The following is a 17,744-nucleotide window of genomic DNA, read 5'->3' as shown; positions in this document are numbered from 1 at the left end:
TATAAATTTTCTGATAACAGAACTCTTCTTGGCAGAATTTTAGATGGTAACAAGGAGTATATTTGGTGTGTGTGGCCCTACGTTGGTCGAGGTCGACGATGGATGTTTTGTCTTAGCTACATTGTTGGAGCAGTGCCTTATGTGGCTGACGAGACCAATGTGAGAGCAGCAGTCTCTGCTGCAAAGGTCGCATCTATAAGTGGAGGTGCAGTGTTCTTTTCTACGGACCCATTTGTCTTCTGTCACCTTCAGGAATTTTTCTTCGCCTGACTTAATGTGTTTTTTCAGGGTGCTTCTCCACCTGGTGTGGTCGGCTGCAAGTTCCTACCGGGACTCAACGTTGATGTCCATCGCTTGAAGACATCCTTGTACTGCAGCTGCGGGCAGTCAGCAGTTCTCTTACCTGAAGCCAACTCACCATAGAGAATGTTCTGTATGCGGCAGACATGGCCCAGCCAGCGCAGTCTATGCTGCCTGAGCAGGGTGTACACACTTGGGAGGCTTGCATGAGAAAGAATCTCAGCATTGGGTACTCTCTCTCTAGGCAATGCCCAAGATGCAACGAAGGCACCTTTAATGCAAGGTGTTGAGCCTTTTCTCCTGCTTAACATATAGTATGTTGTCCAGGTCTCACTGCTGTACAGCAGAGTGCTGGTGACAAAAATGTTGTACATCGCCATCTTTGTTTGGACTGAGAGCTTGGAGCTCTCCCAGACTCGTGTGGTGAGGAAGGTAAGAGTTGTTACAGCACTTGTTGATTTCTGCATCCAAGGACAGGTTGTCACTGATGATGGTCCCCAGGTCAACTGATGTGAATTGATGAACAACATCCAGTTTGTAGTTATCAATGGTAATGACTGGTGGTGCCTCCACATCTTGTCCCAATATGTTTGTCTTTTTCAGGCTGATAGACAGATGCAATTCCTTGCAGGCTGGGAATAGTGACCCATCAAGCTCTGGAGGTGCTGCGCAGTGTGGGTTGTCACTTCTATTTTGTAGAGGGTAATGAACTTGGCATCCCTCATATTCTGTACTACAGTTCCTTCCTACCAGCACACTTAGAGGACTTCATGCAGAGGGTGCAGTAGGGTAGACCTACAGTGCTTGATCAAGTCCGGGGGAATCCCAGTACCAAATGCATGCTTCAGGTGAAGAGCAAAGAAGTTCTGGAAGAGCGTTGAGGCGAAAACACAGCTGGTGCCTTTCCTGAGGCCAAACTGCCGATGGCCTTGCTGCGCACCTCCAGGGTCAGCTGTGCATCCAGTTGTTCCATTGTCAGCAGGCACTCAATGGCATCCACGGCTGAGGTAGTAAAGGTCAGGGTAATGTTCTATCCACCTCCCCATCTGTTTGCCCTCGTCTGTGATTACTTCCCTATTGATGGATTTGAGGGGACCCTTGGTCTCGGGGGTGGGGTGGGGAAAGACCTTTCTTGATGCCATCATATATATTCCTGATATTGCCCTGCAGTGCTATGGATGTCTTCACTGAGCCGAATCTGGTACTTGTTAGCTAAGTGCCCAGCAATCTGCTGAACTTTATTTCTAGCAGCCCTGAGGATCTGTAAGTTCCTCTCAGATGGAGAATGTTTATACTCAATTAGGGCAGCGCATTTGGCTTCAATGCCTATTAAATACTCCCAATGACAATACTGACAATCAAGTCCAGCTGCTGGCTATCATGTCTGGTTTAGTTACAAAGGCCACAGAACCATTTCTACTGACAGAAGGGGAAAATGCAAGTTACTGATGCCTTAAAACCAATCACTTCGGGCAAATGGGGTAATCAGCTGTGGTTGGCAGCTCATCTAGGAGAAGGAAAACTTTGATCTCAAACCTCCGCTGGCTTGCAACTAACCCCACTCATGGGAAGGTTTCAGGAGTAAACCCCAAGAAAAGATCTGGAGCTGGAATCCCTAAGACAGTCCTAAGTTGAGTTCAACACTGTCTGGCAACTCCTGGAATGCCACTGGTGCCAAACTTGATCGGTCTCTGTCATTCCTCTGGATTTGTCAGCTGCGTGGAGAAAGGGAATCGGCTGCATGGGCAACAGCTTGCTCTGCATATCACAATGTATTGACTTCACTCTGCAGCCTCAACACTATTCAGGAGATAACACTCCTGCTTCTCCTCATGGCATTAACACAACACGGGAAGCAGAAGCCACTATGCTCGACTGACATAGAGCACGGCACCAGGGGTTGTGTTTGACGGTGGGAGAGATTCTTGGATCTCACTGGACAGCTCCTGCCTGCCTTAAACTGGGTTGCCCCCTGTCTAAAAGGTACTGTCCCACCATGGTCTGTTTTTCTCATTGGGTGCATGGAGATTAGATATTAAGCAAACTGTAGACTGAAAACACTGCACCAGAAAAGACAACACAACGAAAGAGACCAGCTCTAAAACTGGGATGCTGGAATGTTTGAACAATGATGACTGGCCTCTCTGACAACTTTCAAAACATCAGTGATGTCAGAAAGACAACTGTAATAAACGAGGAGATCAACCAGGACATAGACACCCTTCAGGAGATGCATCTGGCTTACTTGGGCACACCAAAGAAGACTAAATCTTTTTCTAGCAAGGGAAAAGCCCTGACAAGTACACAGAGCATGGAGTACGCTTTGCAGTGAGGAACACATTGTTGAAGATGATGGAACCAGGCAGCAATAGATCTGAGTGACTTCTTACTCTTCACTTCAACACCACTGAAGGTCCAGTTACTCTTGTCACTGTGTATGCTCCCACTCAGCACTCCACATCCGAAGCAAAGAATAAGTTTTATGAGAGTACCCCCAGAAAGGAACATTTTGTTCTCCTGGGTAACTTCAATGCCAAGTGGTGCAGATTACGACTCATGGCCCTCCTGTCTGGCTCACATTGGTTTTGGCAAGATGAACGAGAGTGATTGCTGGATTTCTGCACTTATGATCTATGTATCAGCAACTCATACTTCCAGACCAAGTTTCAATACAAGGTTTTCTGAAGATACCCTCGCTCCAGACACTGGCATGAGCTGAACTTAATCCTGGTGAATACCATCTATAGTAGTCTTAGCTATCTTTGGGAAGAAGACCTCAGACAAACGACTGGTCTGAAGCCAAATCCAACAAGGATATTTTGTATGTCACCAAATACTCTAGCAAATTTCTACAGATGTATCGTATATCAGGTATGGAGGGACAACTGCACAGGATTGGAAAAAACTGTAGGAAGTTCAGTCAGCTCTATCACGAGCATTAGCCTCACCAGCACTGAGGACATCTTCATAAGGTAATCGCTCAAAAAGGTGACATCCATCATTAAGGAGCCATCATCTGACTAACTGGTGTCACAACAACAACCTCTTGCCATTATGAAGAAAGCATACCAGCACCTAAACTTCCTCAGAAGTTTGTGAAGATTTGGCATTACATCTCAAGCTTTGACAAATTTCTATAGATGCTTAGTGGAGAGTATACTGACTGGTTGCATCACGGCCCGGTATGGAAACAGCGATGCCATTGAACGGAAAATCCTACAAAAAGTAGTGGATAGGGCCCAGTCCATCATGGTACAGCCCTCCCCACTATTGAGCACATCTGCACAGAGTGTTGTCACAAGAAAGCAGCATCTATCATCAAAGACGTCCACCATTCAGGCCTTGCTACTGCCATCAGGAAGGTGGTACAGGAGCCTCAGGAGTCACACCACCAGGTTCAGGAACAGTTATTACCCCTCAACCATCAGGCTCTTGAATCAGAGGGTATAACCTCACTTGCCCCATCACTGAACTGTTTCCACAACCTATAGACTATTTATTGTTTTTTAAATTATTTTCTTCCTTTTGTATTTGCAGAGTTTGTTGACTTTTGAACATTAGTAATTTGCTATTTGTAATTTGGGTGTGGTCTTTCATTGATTCCAGTGTGTTTCTTGGAGTCAGTGTGTATGCCCACAAGAAAAAGAATCTCTGGGTTGTATATGGTGACATATATTTAATTTGATAATAAATTTACTTTGAACTTTGCAAGGTCCCCATCACCAAGGACCTCTCTTCTTTTTACTACCACCAAAATAGAGGTAGAGGAGCCTGAGACGTACACTCAACATTTTAGGATCAATATCTTTCCCTCCACCATCAGATTTCTGAACAGACAATGAAAACTACCTCACTATTTTTGCTCTCTTTTTGCTCTACTTATTTATTTTTAAATATATTGTAATTAATGTATTGCACTGTACTGCTGCTGCAAGACAAATTTCATATGTCAGTATTAACAAACCTGATTCTGAAGATCATAGCAATTTCCCTCCTGGAAATACACTGCATTCCTTTTCTAGTATTGTATTTGCTCAGTCCTGCCTCCTCCAGCCAAAGAGCCAACAAAGCAGAGTAAATTACTGATTTAACCCCTTTATGTATTGATTGCCATTTTTTATAATTAATAAGATTGACAATGACCTTCATAAATTAATTTCCACTATGTTGTGCACCTTCTCTGTTTATAATTTAGGAAGCTGAGGCCATGAAGAGAGCGCTGTAAACCTGCTAACTTTTTTTTCATGAAAATCAGAGGATCTCCTCTTTTGTTGTTTCCTTGTTTATAGACCAGAATCATCTAAGTGTGCTTAATTGCTTCACAGTCTGAAAATGGTGTGGCTATAAGCAGTATTTCAGATTATGGAGCTTTATGTCACAGAGATTACACTGGATGATACTTTTTTTTTATCCCCAGAGCCCTGTGATAAGCAACACCAAATCAACATTTCCACCGGAGGCAATGAAAATATCTCAAGCATTTTAAAAAAAATCTACATACTTTAGAACTGCATTCTTTTGGAAAAAGTGTCTCAAGATGCTTGAGCTGTGACCTTTGCAATATCCTTTGACACCTTCGCAGTGTATTGTAAAGCTTTATCTTAGATGAGTAACTGCTGGTTGGTAAAGGTTTTTAATGTAAAACTTGAGACGTGTCTCTTGGGGCAGAGAGCAACCTGGTTCAAACCAATTGTGTGGATTCTGAAGCGACTGACAACACGACATGGACCTTCACAGGCACAGGAAGAGGCGCATGATGGGGCAGACAGGTCAGTAGTCTAGCAGGCAATGTGCTCCTTCTGCCATTTATGCAAAAGTCAAATACAAGCAAACAATTTGGACACAAAAATGTTATAAATCTCCACAAATAAAGACAAGCTAAACAGAGATTTCCTTTTGCAGAAAAGGCATTAAACTTGAGCTCCATTTGCCCATCAAATGCACAGTAAAGATTCCATGTAATTATTTCAATGGGAGACAGAATTACCTTTGTGGCCTGGGGCAATGGTAGCCCACCAGCCAGCATAATCAGAAACACAACAAGAAAATCTGCAGATGCAGGAAATCCAAAGCAACATATCTTGTTGAAGGGTCGAGGCCGAAAACGTTGACTGTTTACTCTTTGCATAAATGCTGGCCTGCAGAGTTCCTCTGGCATTGTGTCCATGTAACATAATAAATTACTTGTCTGGTCATTATTAATAATTCTCCCTTTGGCATCGACTGTACTTAAGTTATAACCATTTGTTGCTAATAATCCCATTAACATGAATCTGCTCTGATTCCATTACATAAAGCTCCAGAACCTGAATAGCTCACACTAAATTGTGGTTTGTTGAAGAAAAGATATTTCATTGACTTCAATGTGTTTGGGATGTGATGCCTAAAAAGTTTCAGTTGAATCCCTGACAAATTTAAAAGATGCTATTATAAAGCAGGGGAAATTCCTTTAGGTTTTGACAAAATTCCCCTTTTGCTGGAAAATCAAGACTTTTGTATTCCTCCATTTTGAGCCATAGTATCTTCAACATTAATTGATCCATCCATTTCAGTATGATTCTGAGGTCTAAAATGTACTTTCCATTTTTACACAGATTTTAGAAATAATTCCTCTTTCAAACTTCTGTTTTTCTACGTGGCTCAATGTCAATCATGTTTGCTAGCACAACCCGATTTGCTGAAAATTTTCAGGATACATCAGTCAACATATATGCCACCAAAATAAAATTCCAGAACAGCAGGGGGCATATTTCACGATAAGCAAAGTCTTTCAAAATAATAGCAACAAACCACCTCCTTACTGCCCACACTTTGCCTTATTTTTTTCCAGCTCTTCTTCCATCCTATTACAAATTCCCTGGATTATTTGAAAGAGAACAAAGTTTGCTTGATATGTTTTTTTTAACCCTTCTTCATATTTGCATATGGGAAGTACTGTATTATAGGTAGAAATTTAAATTAAAATTTTATTGCAGAAAATTAGCTCTGTATCCCTTTTGACTTCTCTTCTAAGATCGAGTTACAATAATTTTTATACCACACAAATAAAATTTCTGGTATGGCAAAGTATGCAATGCTGAGGGAGTGCTCACTGTAGGTGGAATGGTGCAGAGGGTATAGAATCTAGAGGACATAGCTTCGAAGGAGAAAGAAGAAAGGTTTAAAGAGAAACCAAGGGACAACTTTTTCCTACAGGTGGTGAAGGGTATATGGACTGCCCTTCCAGAGGAAGTGGTGGAGATGAGTACAATTGCAAAATTTTATATTAGATACTCGAATAGCTACATGGAGAGAAAAAAAATTAGAGGGATATGGGCTAAATGCAAGCAAATGGTACAAGTTCAGTCAGGCAGCTTGGTCAGCCAGAACAAGCTGGGCCCAATGGCCTGTTTCTGTGTTGTAAAGCTCTATGACTCATCAGTAGGTAAAAGCTCAAATTATTGCAGTCCCCCAAGAAAGTTCTACATTTCAATGTTCACAAACACAGTATTCCCCTATTAGATACAACAAAGATTTGGAAACCATATTCAAGCATTCTTAGAGTCGAAGTGCTGGAGGTGAGTCCATAAGATATATGAGCAAAATTAGGCTGTTTGGCCCATCAAACCCCCTTAACCCTATTCTTCTGCCTTCTCCCCAAAACCTTTCTAATCAAGAATCTATCAACCTCCACTTTAAACATACCCAATGATTTAGCCTCTATAGCCATATGTGACAATGAATTCCACCCTCTGGCTAAAGAAATTCCTCCTCATCTCTGGTCTATTCTGAGACTGCGTCCTCTGGTCCTAGATTTCCCCCACTTTTGGAAACATCCTCTCCATGTCTACTCTATCCAAGCCTTTCAAAATTCAATAGGTTTCAATGAAATCTCCCTTCACTCTTCTAAACTTTAGTGAAGACAGTTGAAGAAAGAGGAGATGAGAGAGGATGTTTTGAAGACAACTGGAAATAAAGTACCATATTTGTCATTTTCTGTCTCTGAAAGGTAATTTATTGCAGTTATTCTTTGGAGGTATATAAATTACAGTGGTAAAAACAAATCAAGAACACATCAACCTTTACAACTATATCAGCTGCACACACCTCAAACATGCACATCTGTCCCGTTGGCATTTCTGACACCATGTCACCATATTACTGCTCTGTTCAAAGTACATTTATTATCAAAATATGTATGCAGTATGCAGCTCTGCGATTTCTCTTCCCTCAGGCAGCCACGAAACAAAGAAACACGATGGAACCTGTTCAAAGAAAGAAAAACATCAACCCCCCCCACACACAAAAAAGAACAAATCACAAAAAAGCAAAAAACACAGGATAAAAAATATCAAATCACAAATTCATCAAGTTGATCGTGCGGATAGCCAGAGGCTTTTTCCCAGGGCTGAAATGGCTAACACGAGGGGGCATAGTTTTAAGGTGCTTGGAAGTAGGTACAAGGAGCTTAGAAAAAGAGGGGGCTGTGCGGTAGGATAACTCTAGGCAGTTTCTAGAGTAGGTTACAATATATGGTCTGCAAAACGTTGTGGGCCGAAGGGCCTGTGATATGTTGTAGATTTCTATGAAAACAGTTCAGGAATGTTCAGCTTCAACTCAATCTAGCGCTGTCACTCGTTGTCTATAGGCCACAGAGCCAGTCCGCCCCAATCAAAATCAAACAGAATAGCAATAAAAAGGCATAACCAGAAAGCAGAAACAGATAATAACATGATATGCAAAATATAACATGAAATTATACACTTGAGCCACGGCAAACTGTTTAAAATGAGTAATTAACTTATTGTAAAACCTTCCGGATACCTCATCCAAAGAGTAAAGATCTTAGTATCCTAAGAATTTCCTTTATTGAGCTTTTATGCATTTTGTCATTAACTAGTAGCTTCACCATGTGGCTCATTAGGTTGCTCTAGTAGCCCATAGGTTTGCCAACCTGATCTTGTTAAGGAAACACATGAATATGGCATCACATTCTAATCAAGTTCTCCCAAGTCCACCAAATAAAATTTGGTAGAACTCAAAAAATGAGGCAGGTCTGGAATCCACTGCCTAGAAGGGCGCTGGATGAAGATAGTAATATTTAATAGCACCTTAGATAATTACTCCAGGATGTGTAACCTCCAAGACTATAGACTGAAAGCAAAGGAGTTGGAGTTAACCCAAATTACATCTTATTTGGCTAGCATGGACACATATCTCTTCTCTACACAAATTTGTATGCTGCAAATATTAATGACACTATAAACTACTCTGTACTTACTTTTGTAGCCAATTTGTTGGTCTTTGTGAAGACATTTATTCATTTGCATGAGGTCACTAAACATGTGGAGAAAGACAAGTATTTATTTATTCTCAAAGGTTAACAAGATGCAAGGTGATTTTAACTTTCCACATATTGACTGGGATTCCCATACTGTAAAAGGGGTAGATGGGATAGTGTTTGACAAATGTGTTCAGGGAAGTTTCCTTAATCAGCACACAGAAGTCCCAACAAGAGAGTGTGCAATACTTGATCTTCAATTAGGGAATGAGAGGGCAGGTGACGGAAGTTTGTGGAGGGAAACACTTTACAGTTAGTGGTCATAATGCTATTAGTTTTAAAGTATATATGGAAAAAATATAAGTCTGGTCCTCAAGTTGAGTTTCTAAATTGGAAAAGGCCAATTTTGATGGTAACAGAAAAGATCGGGACAGGTTGCTTTCTGGCAAAGGTGTAATTGGTAAGTGGGAGGCTTTCCAAAGTGAAATTTTGAGAGTACAAAGCTTGTATATGTCTGTCAGAATAAAATACCAAGATAACAAGTTTAGGGAACCTTGCATTCAAAGAGATATTGAGAACCTGTTTAAGAAAAAAAAGGTGCTCAGCAGGTAGAACAAATAATACACTTGAGTATGATAAATGTAAGAAAACACAAGAGAGAAAGCAGAAAGGCTGACAGAAGGCAAGAGGTTGCTCTAACAAACAAAGTAAAGGAGAATCCAAGGGTTTCGACAGATATCTGAAGAGCAAAAGGATTGCAAGGAACCATAAAACCATTAAGACAAAGGAGCAGAATTAGGCCATTCAGCCCAACGAGTCTGCTCCACCATCCATCATGGCTAATCCCAGATCCCACTCAACCCCATGCACCTGCCTTCACGCCATAGTCTTTGTTGGCCTGACCAATCAGGACACTATCAATTTTTGCTTTAAATATACCCATGGTCTTGGCCTCCACAGCTGCCTGTGCCATAGCATTCCACAGGTTCACTACTCCCTGTTCTAAAGGGTCACCCCTCAACTTTGAGGCTGTGCCCTCTGGTTCTGGACACTCCCGCGACAGGAAACATCTTCTCCACATCCATCTTATCTAGTCCTTTCAACATTCAGTAGGCTTCAATGAGAACCCCCCGCATTCTTCTAAATTCCATTGAGTACAGGTCCAAAGCTGCCAAAAGCTCCTCATATGTTAACCCCTTCATTCTCGGAATCATCCTCCAGAACCTCCTCTGGACTCTCTCCAATGGCAACATATCCTTTCTGAGATATGGGGCCCAAAACGGTTTTCAATACTCCAAGTGCAGCCTGACCAGTGTCTTATAAAGCCTCATCATTATCTGCAACATACATCAAAGTTGCTGGTGAACGCAGCAGGCCAAGCAGCATCTGTAGGAAGAGGTGCAGTCGACGTTTCAGGCCGAGACCCTTCGTCAGGACTAACTGAAGGAAGAGTGAATAAGGGATTTGAAAGTTGGAGGGGGAGGGGGAGATCCAAAATGATAGGAGAAGACAGGAGGGGGAGGGATAGAGCCAAGAGCTGGACAGGTGATAGGCAAAAGGGGATACGAGAGGATCATGGGACAGGAGGTCCGGGAAGAAAGACAAGGGGGGGGGTGACCCAGAGGATGGGCAAGAGGTATATTCAGAGGGACAGAGGGAGAAAAAGGAGAGTGAGAGAAAGAATGTGTGCATAAAAATGAGTAACAGATGGGGTACGAGGGGGAGGTGGGGCCTTAGCAGAAGTTAGAGAAGTCGATGTTCATGCCATCAGGTTGGAGGCTACCCAGACGGAATATAAGGTGTTGTTCCTCCAACCTGAGTGTGGCTTCATCTTTACAGTAGAGGAGGCCGTGGATAGACATGCCAGAATGGGAATGGGATGTGGAATTAAAATGTGTGGCCACTGGGAGATCCTGCTTTCTCTGGCAGACAGAGCGTAGATGTTCAGCAAAGCGGTCTCCCAGTCTGCGTCGGGTCTCGCCAATATATAAAAGGCCACATCGGGAGCACCGGACGCAGTATATCACCCCAGTCGACTCACAGGTGAAGTGATGCCTCACCTGGAAGGACTGTTTGGGGCCCTGAATGGTGGTAAGGGAGGAAGTGTAAGGGCATGTGTAGCACTTGTTCCACTTACAAGGATAAGTGCCAGGAGGGAGATCAGTGGGGAGGGATGGGGGGGACGAATGGACAAGGGAGTTGTGTAGGGAGCGATCCCTGCGGAATGCAGAGACAGGGGGGGAGGGAAAGATGTGCTTAGTGGTGGGATCCTGTTGGAGGTGGCGGAAGTTACGGAGAATAATATGTTGGACCCGGAGGCTGGTGGGGTGGTAGGTGAGGACCAGGGGAACCCTATTCCTAGTGGGGTGGTGGAAGGATGGAGTGAGAGCAGATGTACGTGAAATGGGGGAGATGCGTTTAAGAGCAGAGTTGATAGTGGAGGAAGGGAAGCCCCTTTCTTTAAAAAAGGAAGACATCTCCCTCGTCCTAGAATGAAAAGCCTCATCCTGAGAGCAGATGCGGCGGAGACGGAGGAATTGCGAGAAGGGGATGGCGTTTTTGCAAGAGACAGGGTGAGAAGAGGAATAGTCCAGATAGCTATGAGAGTCAGTAGGCTTATGGTAGACATCAGTGGATAAGCTGTCTCCAGAGACAGAGACAGAAAGATCTAGAAAGGGGAGGGAGGTGTCGGAAATGGACCAGGTAAACTTGAGGGCAGGGTGAAAGTTGGAGGCAAAGTTAATAAAGTCAACGAGTTCTGCATGCGTGCAGGAAGCAGCGCCAATGCAGTCGTCGATGTAGCGAAGGAAAAGTGGGGGACAGATACCAGAATAGGCACGGAACATAGATTGTTCCACAAACCCAACAAAAAGGCAGGCATAGCTAGGACCCATACGGGTGCCCATAGCTACACCTTTAGTTTGGAGGAAGTGGGAGGAGCAAAAGGAGAAATTATTAAGAGTAAGGACTAATTCCGCTAGACGGAGCAGAGTGGTGGTAGAGGGGAACTGATTAGGTCTGGAATCCAAAAAGAAGCGGAGAGCTTTGAGACCTTCCTGATGGGGGATGGAAGTATATAAGGACTGGACATCCATGGTGAAAATAAAGCAGTGGGGGCCAGGGAACTTAAAGTCATCGAAAAGTTTAAGAGCGTGAGAAGTGTCACGAACATAGGTCGGAAGGGATTGAACAAGGGGTGATAAAACAGTGTCAAGGTATGCAGAAATGAGTTCGGTGGGGCAGGAGCAAGCTGAGACAATAGGTTGGCCAGGACAGGCAGGTTTGTGGATCTTGGGTAGGAGGTAGAAACGGGAAGTGTGGGGTGTGGGAACTATAAGGTTGGTAGCAGTGGATGGGAGATCCCCTGAGGGGATAAAGTCGGTGATGGTGTGGGAGACAATGGCCTGGTGCTCCTTAGTGGGGTCACGATCGAGGGGTAAATAAGAGGAGGTATCCGCGAGTTGTCGCTGTGCCTCGGCAAGGTAAAGGTCAGTACGCCAGACTACAACAGCACCCCCCTTATCGGCGGGTTTAATAATAAGGTTAGGATTAGTGCGGAGGGAGTGGAGAGCAGAGCGTTCCGAAGGAGTGAGGTTGGAATGGGGACAAGGTGCGGTGAAGTCGAGACGGTTGATGTCCCATCGGCAGTTAGCAATAAAGAGATCCAGAGCAGACAGAAGACCAGAGCGGGGTGTCCATGAAGAAGAGGAGGGTTGAAGATGGGAGAAGGGGTCATCGGTGGGGGTGGAAGAGTCCTTGCCAAAGAAGTAGTCTCGGAGACGGAGACGGCGGAAGAAAAGTTCCGCATCGTGGCGAACACGGAACTCGCTGAGGTGTGGGCGAAGGGGGACAAACGTGAGGCCCTTACTGAGAACAGAGGGTTCTGCCTCCGACAGTTGAAGGTCGGAGGGGCTGGTAAAGACTCATCATTATCTAGCTGTTTTTATTTTCTATTCCCCTTGAAATGAATGCCAACATTGCATTTGCCTTCTTTATCACAGACTCAACCTGTGAATTAACCTTCTGGGAGTCTTGCACGAGGTCTCCCAAGTCCCTATACAGCTCTGATGTTTAAATTTTCTCCCCATTTAGATAACAGTCTTGCACTTTTGTTAGTTTTTACCAAAATGTATCATATATTTCCCAATACTGTATTCCATCTGCCACATTTGTGCCCATTCTTCCAACAGTCTAAATCCTTCTGCAATCACATTGCTTCCTCAGCACAACCTGCTCCTCCACCTAACTTCATATAATCTGCAAACTTTGCCACAAAGCCATCAATTTCATTATCCAAATCATTGACAAACAATGTGAAAAGTAGCAGTCCCAATACTGACCCCCAAGGAACACCATTAGTCACTGGCAGCCAACCAAAAATGGCTCCCTTTATTTCCACTCGTTACCTCCTGCCTGTCAGCCATTTCTCTATCCATGGCTGAATCTTTCCTGTAATGAATGGGATTTTATCTTGTTAAGCAGCCTCATGTGTGGCACCTTATCAAATGCCTTCTGAAAATCCAAGTAAATGACGTCCACTGCCTCTCCTTTGTCAACCCTGCTGGTTACTTCCTTGAAGAGCTCTAACAGGTTTATCAAGATTTCCCTTTACAGAAACCATGCTGACTTTGACTTATTTTATCATTAGTCTCCAAGTACGTTGAAACCTCATCCTTAATACTGGACTCCAACACTTTCCCAACCATTAACTGGCCTATAATTTCCTTTCTTTTGCCTTCCTCCCTTCTAAAAAAGTGGAGTGACATTTGCAATTTTCTAGTCCTCCAGAACCATGCTAGAATCAAGTGATTCTTGAAAGATTATAACCAATGCATCTGCTATCTCTTCAGCAACCTCTTTCAGAATTCTGGGATGTAGTCCATTTGTCTCAGTGACTTATTCACCTTAAGACCTTTGAGTTTGCCTAGCTCTTTTTTCTTTGCAATAAGAATTGCACTCATTCCTGCTCCCTGATACTTACGGACCTCTGGCCACTGCTGGTGTCTTCCACAGTGAAGACTGATGCAAAGTGCTTAATAAATTCACCCGCCATTTCTTTGTCCCCCATTACTGCTTCACAGGCATCGTTTTCCAATGGTCCAAATTCTACCCACAGCTCCCTTTTTCTCTTTATATAACTAAAAAAAATTGTATCCTGCCTTATATTATTGGCTAGTTTGCCCTCATATTTCATCTTTTCCCTTTTTAATGCTTTTTTAGTTGCCCTTTGTTGGATTTTAAAAACTTGGTCTACTGGAAGATCAGAATGGTAATCTAAGCGTGGAGCCAAAAGAGATGGGGGAGATCTTAAATGGAGTCTTTGCATCTGCACTACTCAGGGGTGGGGATTGGGGTTTTTGATGTTCTAGCTTCCATTTTCTGGATGGGCGATCTGTTGGCTTTTGTTCTTTGACAATAAAATAAACCTTTGAATGGGAGGGTTTGGAGGCATATGGTTTGGCTGCAGCTGGATGGACTAGGCAGAAGATAGGGTCAGTATAGACTAAAATGGTAAAAGGGCCTCTTTTTGTGCTGTAGTACTCCATGATTATAGCAAAACATTGCCCAGTTATTTGAATATTATCTTCATCTCTGTGGCTCCACACCATTGGTTGATATACAGTGACACCTACTGGGTAATAGTACACATAGCTGCAAACTACAACAGAAAAGTTAACGAGGGAGTCAAGTTAAGTTCCATAATTGATATCTAGACCTCCAAACTCAAAAATCCAGTAAAGAGAGGAGGAATGAGATCTTGCTGTTAAAAGGTTCCAACCATATTTTCCTCCAGCCTGGAACAACATGGATGCTTCCCCCCAAATACTTCTGATTACGTTCTCTTAGTAACTTCCATCATCTGCTTTATAATTGATGCCCGCTTCCTCTTCTCTCCCTTCAATTCCATGATGATCAATCATTTCAATTGTTTATCTTACCCTACATTGTTAAGAAGTTTATGTACTCCTTGAGAGATCCAAATATTTAACTGACTGCAGCTAACTCATTTTCATCCCTACTACTCAGATTAGTATTTTAGTTGATAAATCTGGAAAATAACTGATCAGTCAGAATTTTGTGTGTTAACTGTTACAAGCAAAAGTACAAAGATTCATCTATCAGAGTTAAAACTTTAAAGCACCAATATGTGAAAGGCTCTTTTCTGTTTATTTCCCCCCCAAATGCAGACTATCCCCCACAAATCCCACCACAGGTTTCCTTCTGTAACCACCCTCCCATTTTCTCAGCCATAAAGCACTTTGATTTTGCCAAACTCAGGTTATGCAACTTGCAACCTATCTATCTATCTTGCAACTGACTGTTCCAGCCAACCCAAAGGGCAAGGGTATCAGCCCAAAACATCAACTCTTTATTCCTTTCCATACTTGCTGCCTGACCTGCTTGTGTTCCTCCAGCATTCTGTGTGTGTTACTTTAGATATTCAGCCTCTGCAGAATATCCTGTGATTACATTAATAACTAGTAGTTCTGTTCTAATGAATAGAACATAGAAAACATACAGCACAATACAGGCTCTTCAGCCCACAGAGCTGTGCCGAACATGTCCCTACCTTAGAACTACCTAGGCTTTACCCATAGCCCTCTATTTTTCTAAGTTCCATGTAGCCATCCAGGAACCTCTTAAAAGACCCTATCGTTTCCGCCTCCACCACCGTCACTGGCAGCCCATTCCACGCACTCACCACTCTCCGTAAAAAAAACTTACCCCTGAAATCTCCTCTGTACCTACTTCCAGGCACCTTAAAACTATGCCCTCTTGTGCTAGCCATTTCAGCCCTGGGGAAAAGCCTCTGACTATCCACACGATGCCTCCCATTATCTTGTACACCTCTATCAGATCACCTCTCATCCTCTGTCGCTACAAGGAGAAAAGGCTGAGTTCACTCAACCTATTCTCATAAGGCATGCTCCCCAATCCAGGCAACATCCTCGTAAATCTCCTCTGCACCCTTTCTATGGGTTCCACGTCCTTCCTGTAGTGAGGTGACTAGAATTGAGCACAGTACTCCAAGTGAGGTCTGACCAGGTTCCTATATAGCTGCAACATTACCTCTCGGCTCTTAATCTCAATCCCACGATTGATGAAGGCCAATGCACGTATGCCTTCTTAACCACAGAGTCAACCTGCATAGCAGCTTTGAGTGTCCTATGGACTTGGACCCCAAGATCCCTCTGATCCTCCACACTGCTAAGAATCTTACCATTAATACTATATCCTGCCATCATATTTGACCTACCAAAATGAACCACCTCACACTTAGCTGGGTTGAACTCCATCTGCCACTTCTCTGCCCAGTTTTGCATCCTATTAATGTCCTGTTGTAACCTCTGACAGCACCCCACTCTATCCACAACACCCCCAACCAATAGATGCAAGTAAAAGATGTGAATGAAGCAATTGAATAGTTTATGCTGCTTTCCAGTCTGCCACATTTTCCTGAGTTACTTTCCATAGTAGGAGCAAAACACATGTTCATCTTATACATGTTTTAGACCCATCAATGAAGGATTACTGAAATATTTCTACATCAGTATGGTGTGTGACATAGAAGGAATCCACAGGTCATAATGCTCCCAAATGTCTGCTGCCCTTGTTGTCCTGATAGTGAAATGTACCAATCTTCCCATGTTCATCAGGATGACCTCACAAAGTCAGCTGGGCGGTGAACGACTTTGCCGCATTGGAGTTTGGTGCCAATGTCAAAGCCAGGTGGACCTGGTTTTATTCCTGCTTTGCCCCACTTTATCAGAGCTGCATCTGTAAACGTGATAGAATCCGCAGACATGATGTCACCCAACTCCAAAGCTCCACCAACTATTCCAACAACTGTCAGACAGATCATGCAGTCACTAACTGGTAATTTCATGATTAAATATGCCATTGCATCCCTGCCACAGACTCCATTCCTTGCTTGGATTCCACCTTTGAGTACACCAGATTGCTGATGGTTTTGATAGACTAATCACCCTGAACTGGACTTCTGATGCCTTGACCTCTCCAGCAATGTTCCCTCTAAGGTGTGCGCATACACATCTTTTGCTACTAGTACACAAAGGAATTTAAACTGCGCACAAAAGGTTGTCATCCTCTACCTCATTGGCATGTTAGGTATATTTCACAATCGTACACAATCACATTTTCTTTTCCAATGTCTGATGCGGATGACATCATGGAGTATGCAATGATTTATTTGCAGATTTTAGAACTAGCTTATACTGTTTCTAATTGAAGAAATTATTGATTCACTATGTCAAATTCCAAAGAAGCAAAGGGCATGAAGTGCAAAAGAAACACTAGTTCGCTTAAAGTGGAATGGCTTAATGAAACAGTAGAAACTGCTATGCTAAAAGCTCATGAGGTCAGGAACGTGCAGCTACGAGAAATATTTACGTACAATTCAGAAATGGTGTTACCTCTGTGTATTGCAGCAATGCAAAATTTACTGGAGAATCTGCAAGTCGGAAGAAGGAATTATATTTATAAACTTGACTTTTTAAAGCATCATTTAACAAGTAAATCACATATGGACAGTGTGCAAAAGCTCCTGGTGAGAAAATCCTTCATTACTCATTACAGGCCTGCTATGTAGGATTTGTGAGAGTGCAAATGAATGAGAGCAAAATTGATCAAACACAGAGGAGATTGAAGTCCTTAGTGTTTTGCTAGCTCTTAAAATGAATACCTCTCTATATAAAATTCAGCACAAGATTTTTGCGCACACTGGTCATTACAAATTAGAGGAAACGTTGCTCTCCAGTAATCTATGAATCAACAAACCTTTCCTGGCATCTGCTGATAAAACCTTAAACTAGAGCAACTCACACTCTTTTTTTTTCAGCCCTGCAAGTTTTGGTGCATTCTAAACACTACTGCTCATACGAAACCCATTATTGTGCTCTGTCTTTGATGGTATAACACCTGCTATATTACCAACCCATCCCTTTAAACGCCAGTTGTCCCTCCTGTGGCAATGGTCCAGCATATTAGCCTCATCAAAAAGATCTACGTCTCTCCCCATTCTTGTCCGAAAGAGACTGTCTGATAATAGACAATAGGTGCAGGAGTAGGCCATTCAGCCCTTCGAGCCAGCACCGCCATTCACTGTGATCATGGCTGATCATCCACTATCAGTATCCAGTTCCTGCCTTCTCCCCATATCCCT

The 17,744-nt window shown here is 43.1% G+C and overlaps 1 protein-coding gene across 4 annotated transcripts in view; it reads right to left on the bottom strand.

Moving 5' to 3' along the window:
- LOC134348201 (potassium-transporting ATPase subunit beta-like) overlaps window positions 1-17,744 on the bottom strand; it is a 108,145-nt gene that overhangs the window by 88,904 nt on the left and 1,497 nt on the right. The window contains exons 2-3 of one of the 4 annotated variants that reach the window (XR_010018373.1): window positions 8,561-8,616; window positions 3,349-7,544 (exon numbers count right to left, since the gene is read on the bottom strand). The exons of 2 other annotated variants lie outside the window; for them this stretch is intronic. Coding sequence is in view for 1 of the 2 variants with exons in the window: in XM_063051217.1 (XP_062907287.1) it covers window positions 8,561-8,609 (49 nt within the window). In the remaining variant the exon portion in view is untranslated. Of the gene's footprint in view, window positions 1-3,348; window positions 7,545-8,560; window positions 8,617-17,744 lie in introns of those variants that run through there. One more of the 4 variants, XM_063051217.1, reaches the window with a different exon arrangement.

The sequence above is a fragment of the Mobula hypostoma genome, chromosome 6 (genome assembly GCF_963921235.1).
Source record: "Mobula hypostoma chromosome 6, sMobHyp1.1, whole genome shotgun sequence".
Lineage (NCBI taxonomy): Eukaryota > Metazoa > Chordata > Chondrichthyes > Myliobatiformes > Myliobatidae > Mobula > Mobula hypostoma.
The sequence above is the reverse complement of the archived record's forward strand: the minus strand, read 5'-3'. Positions and strand labels throughout refer to the sequence as shown.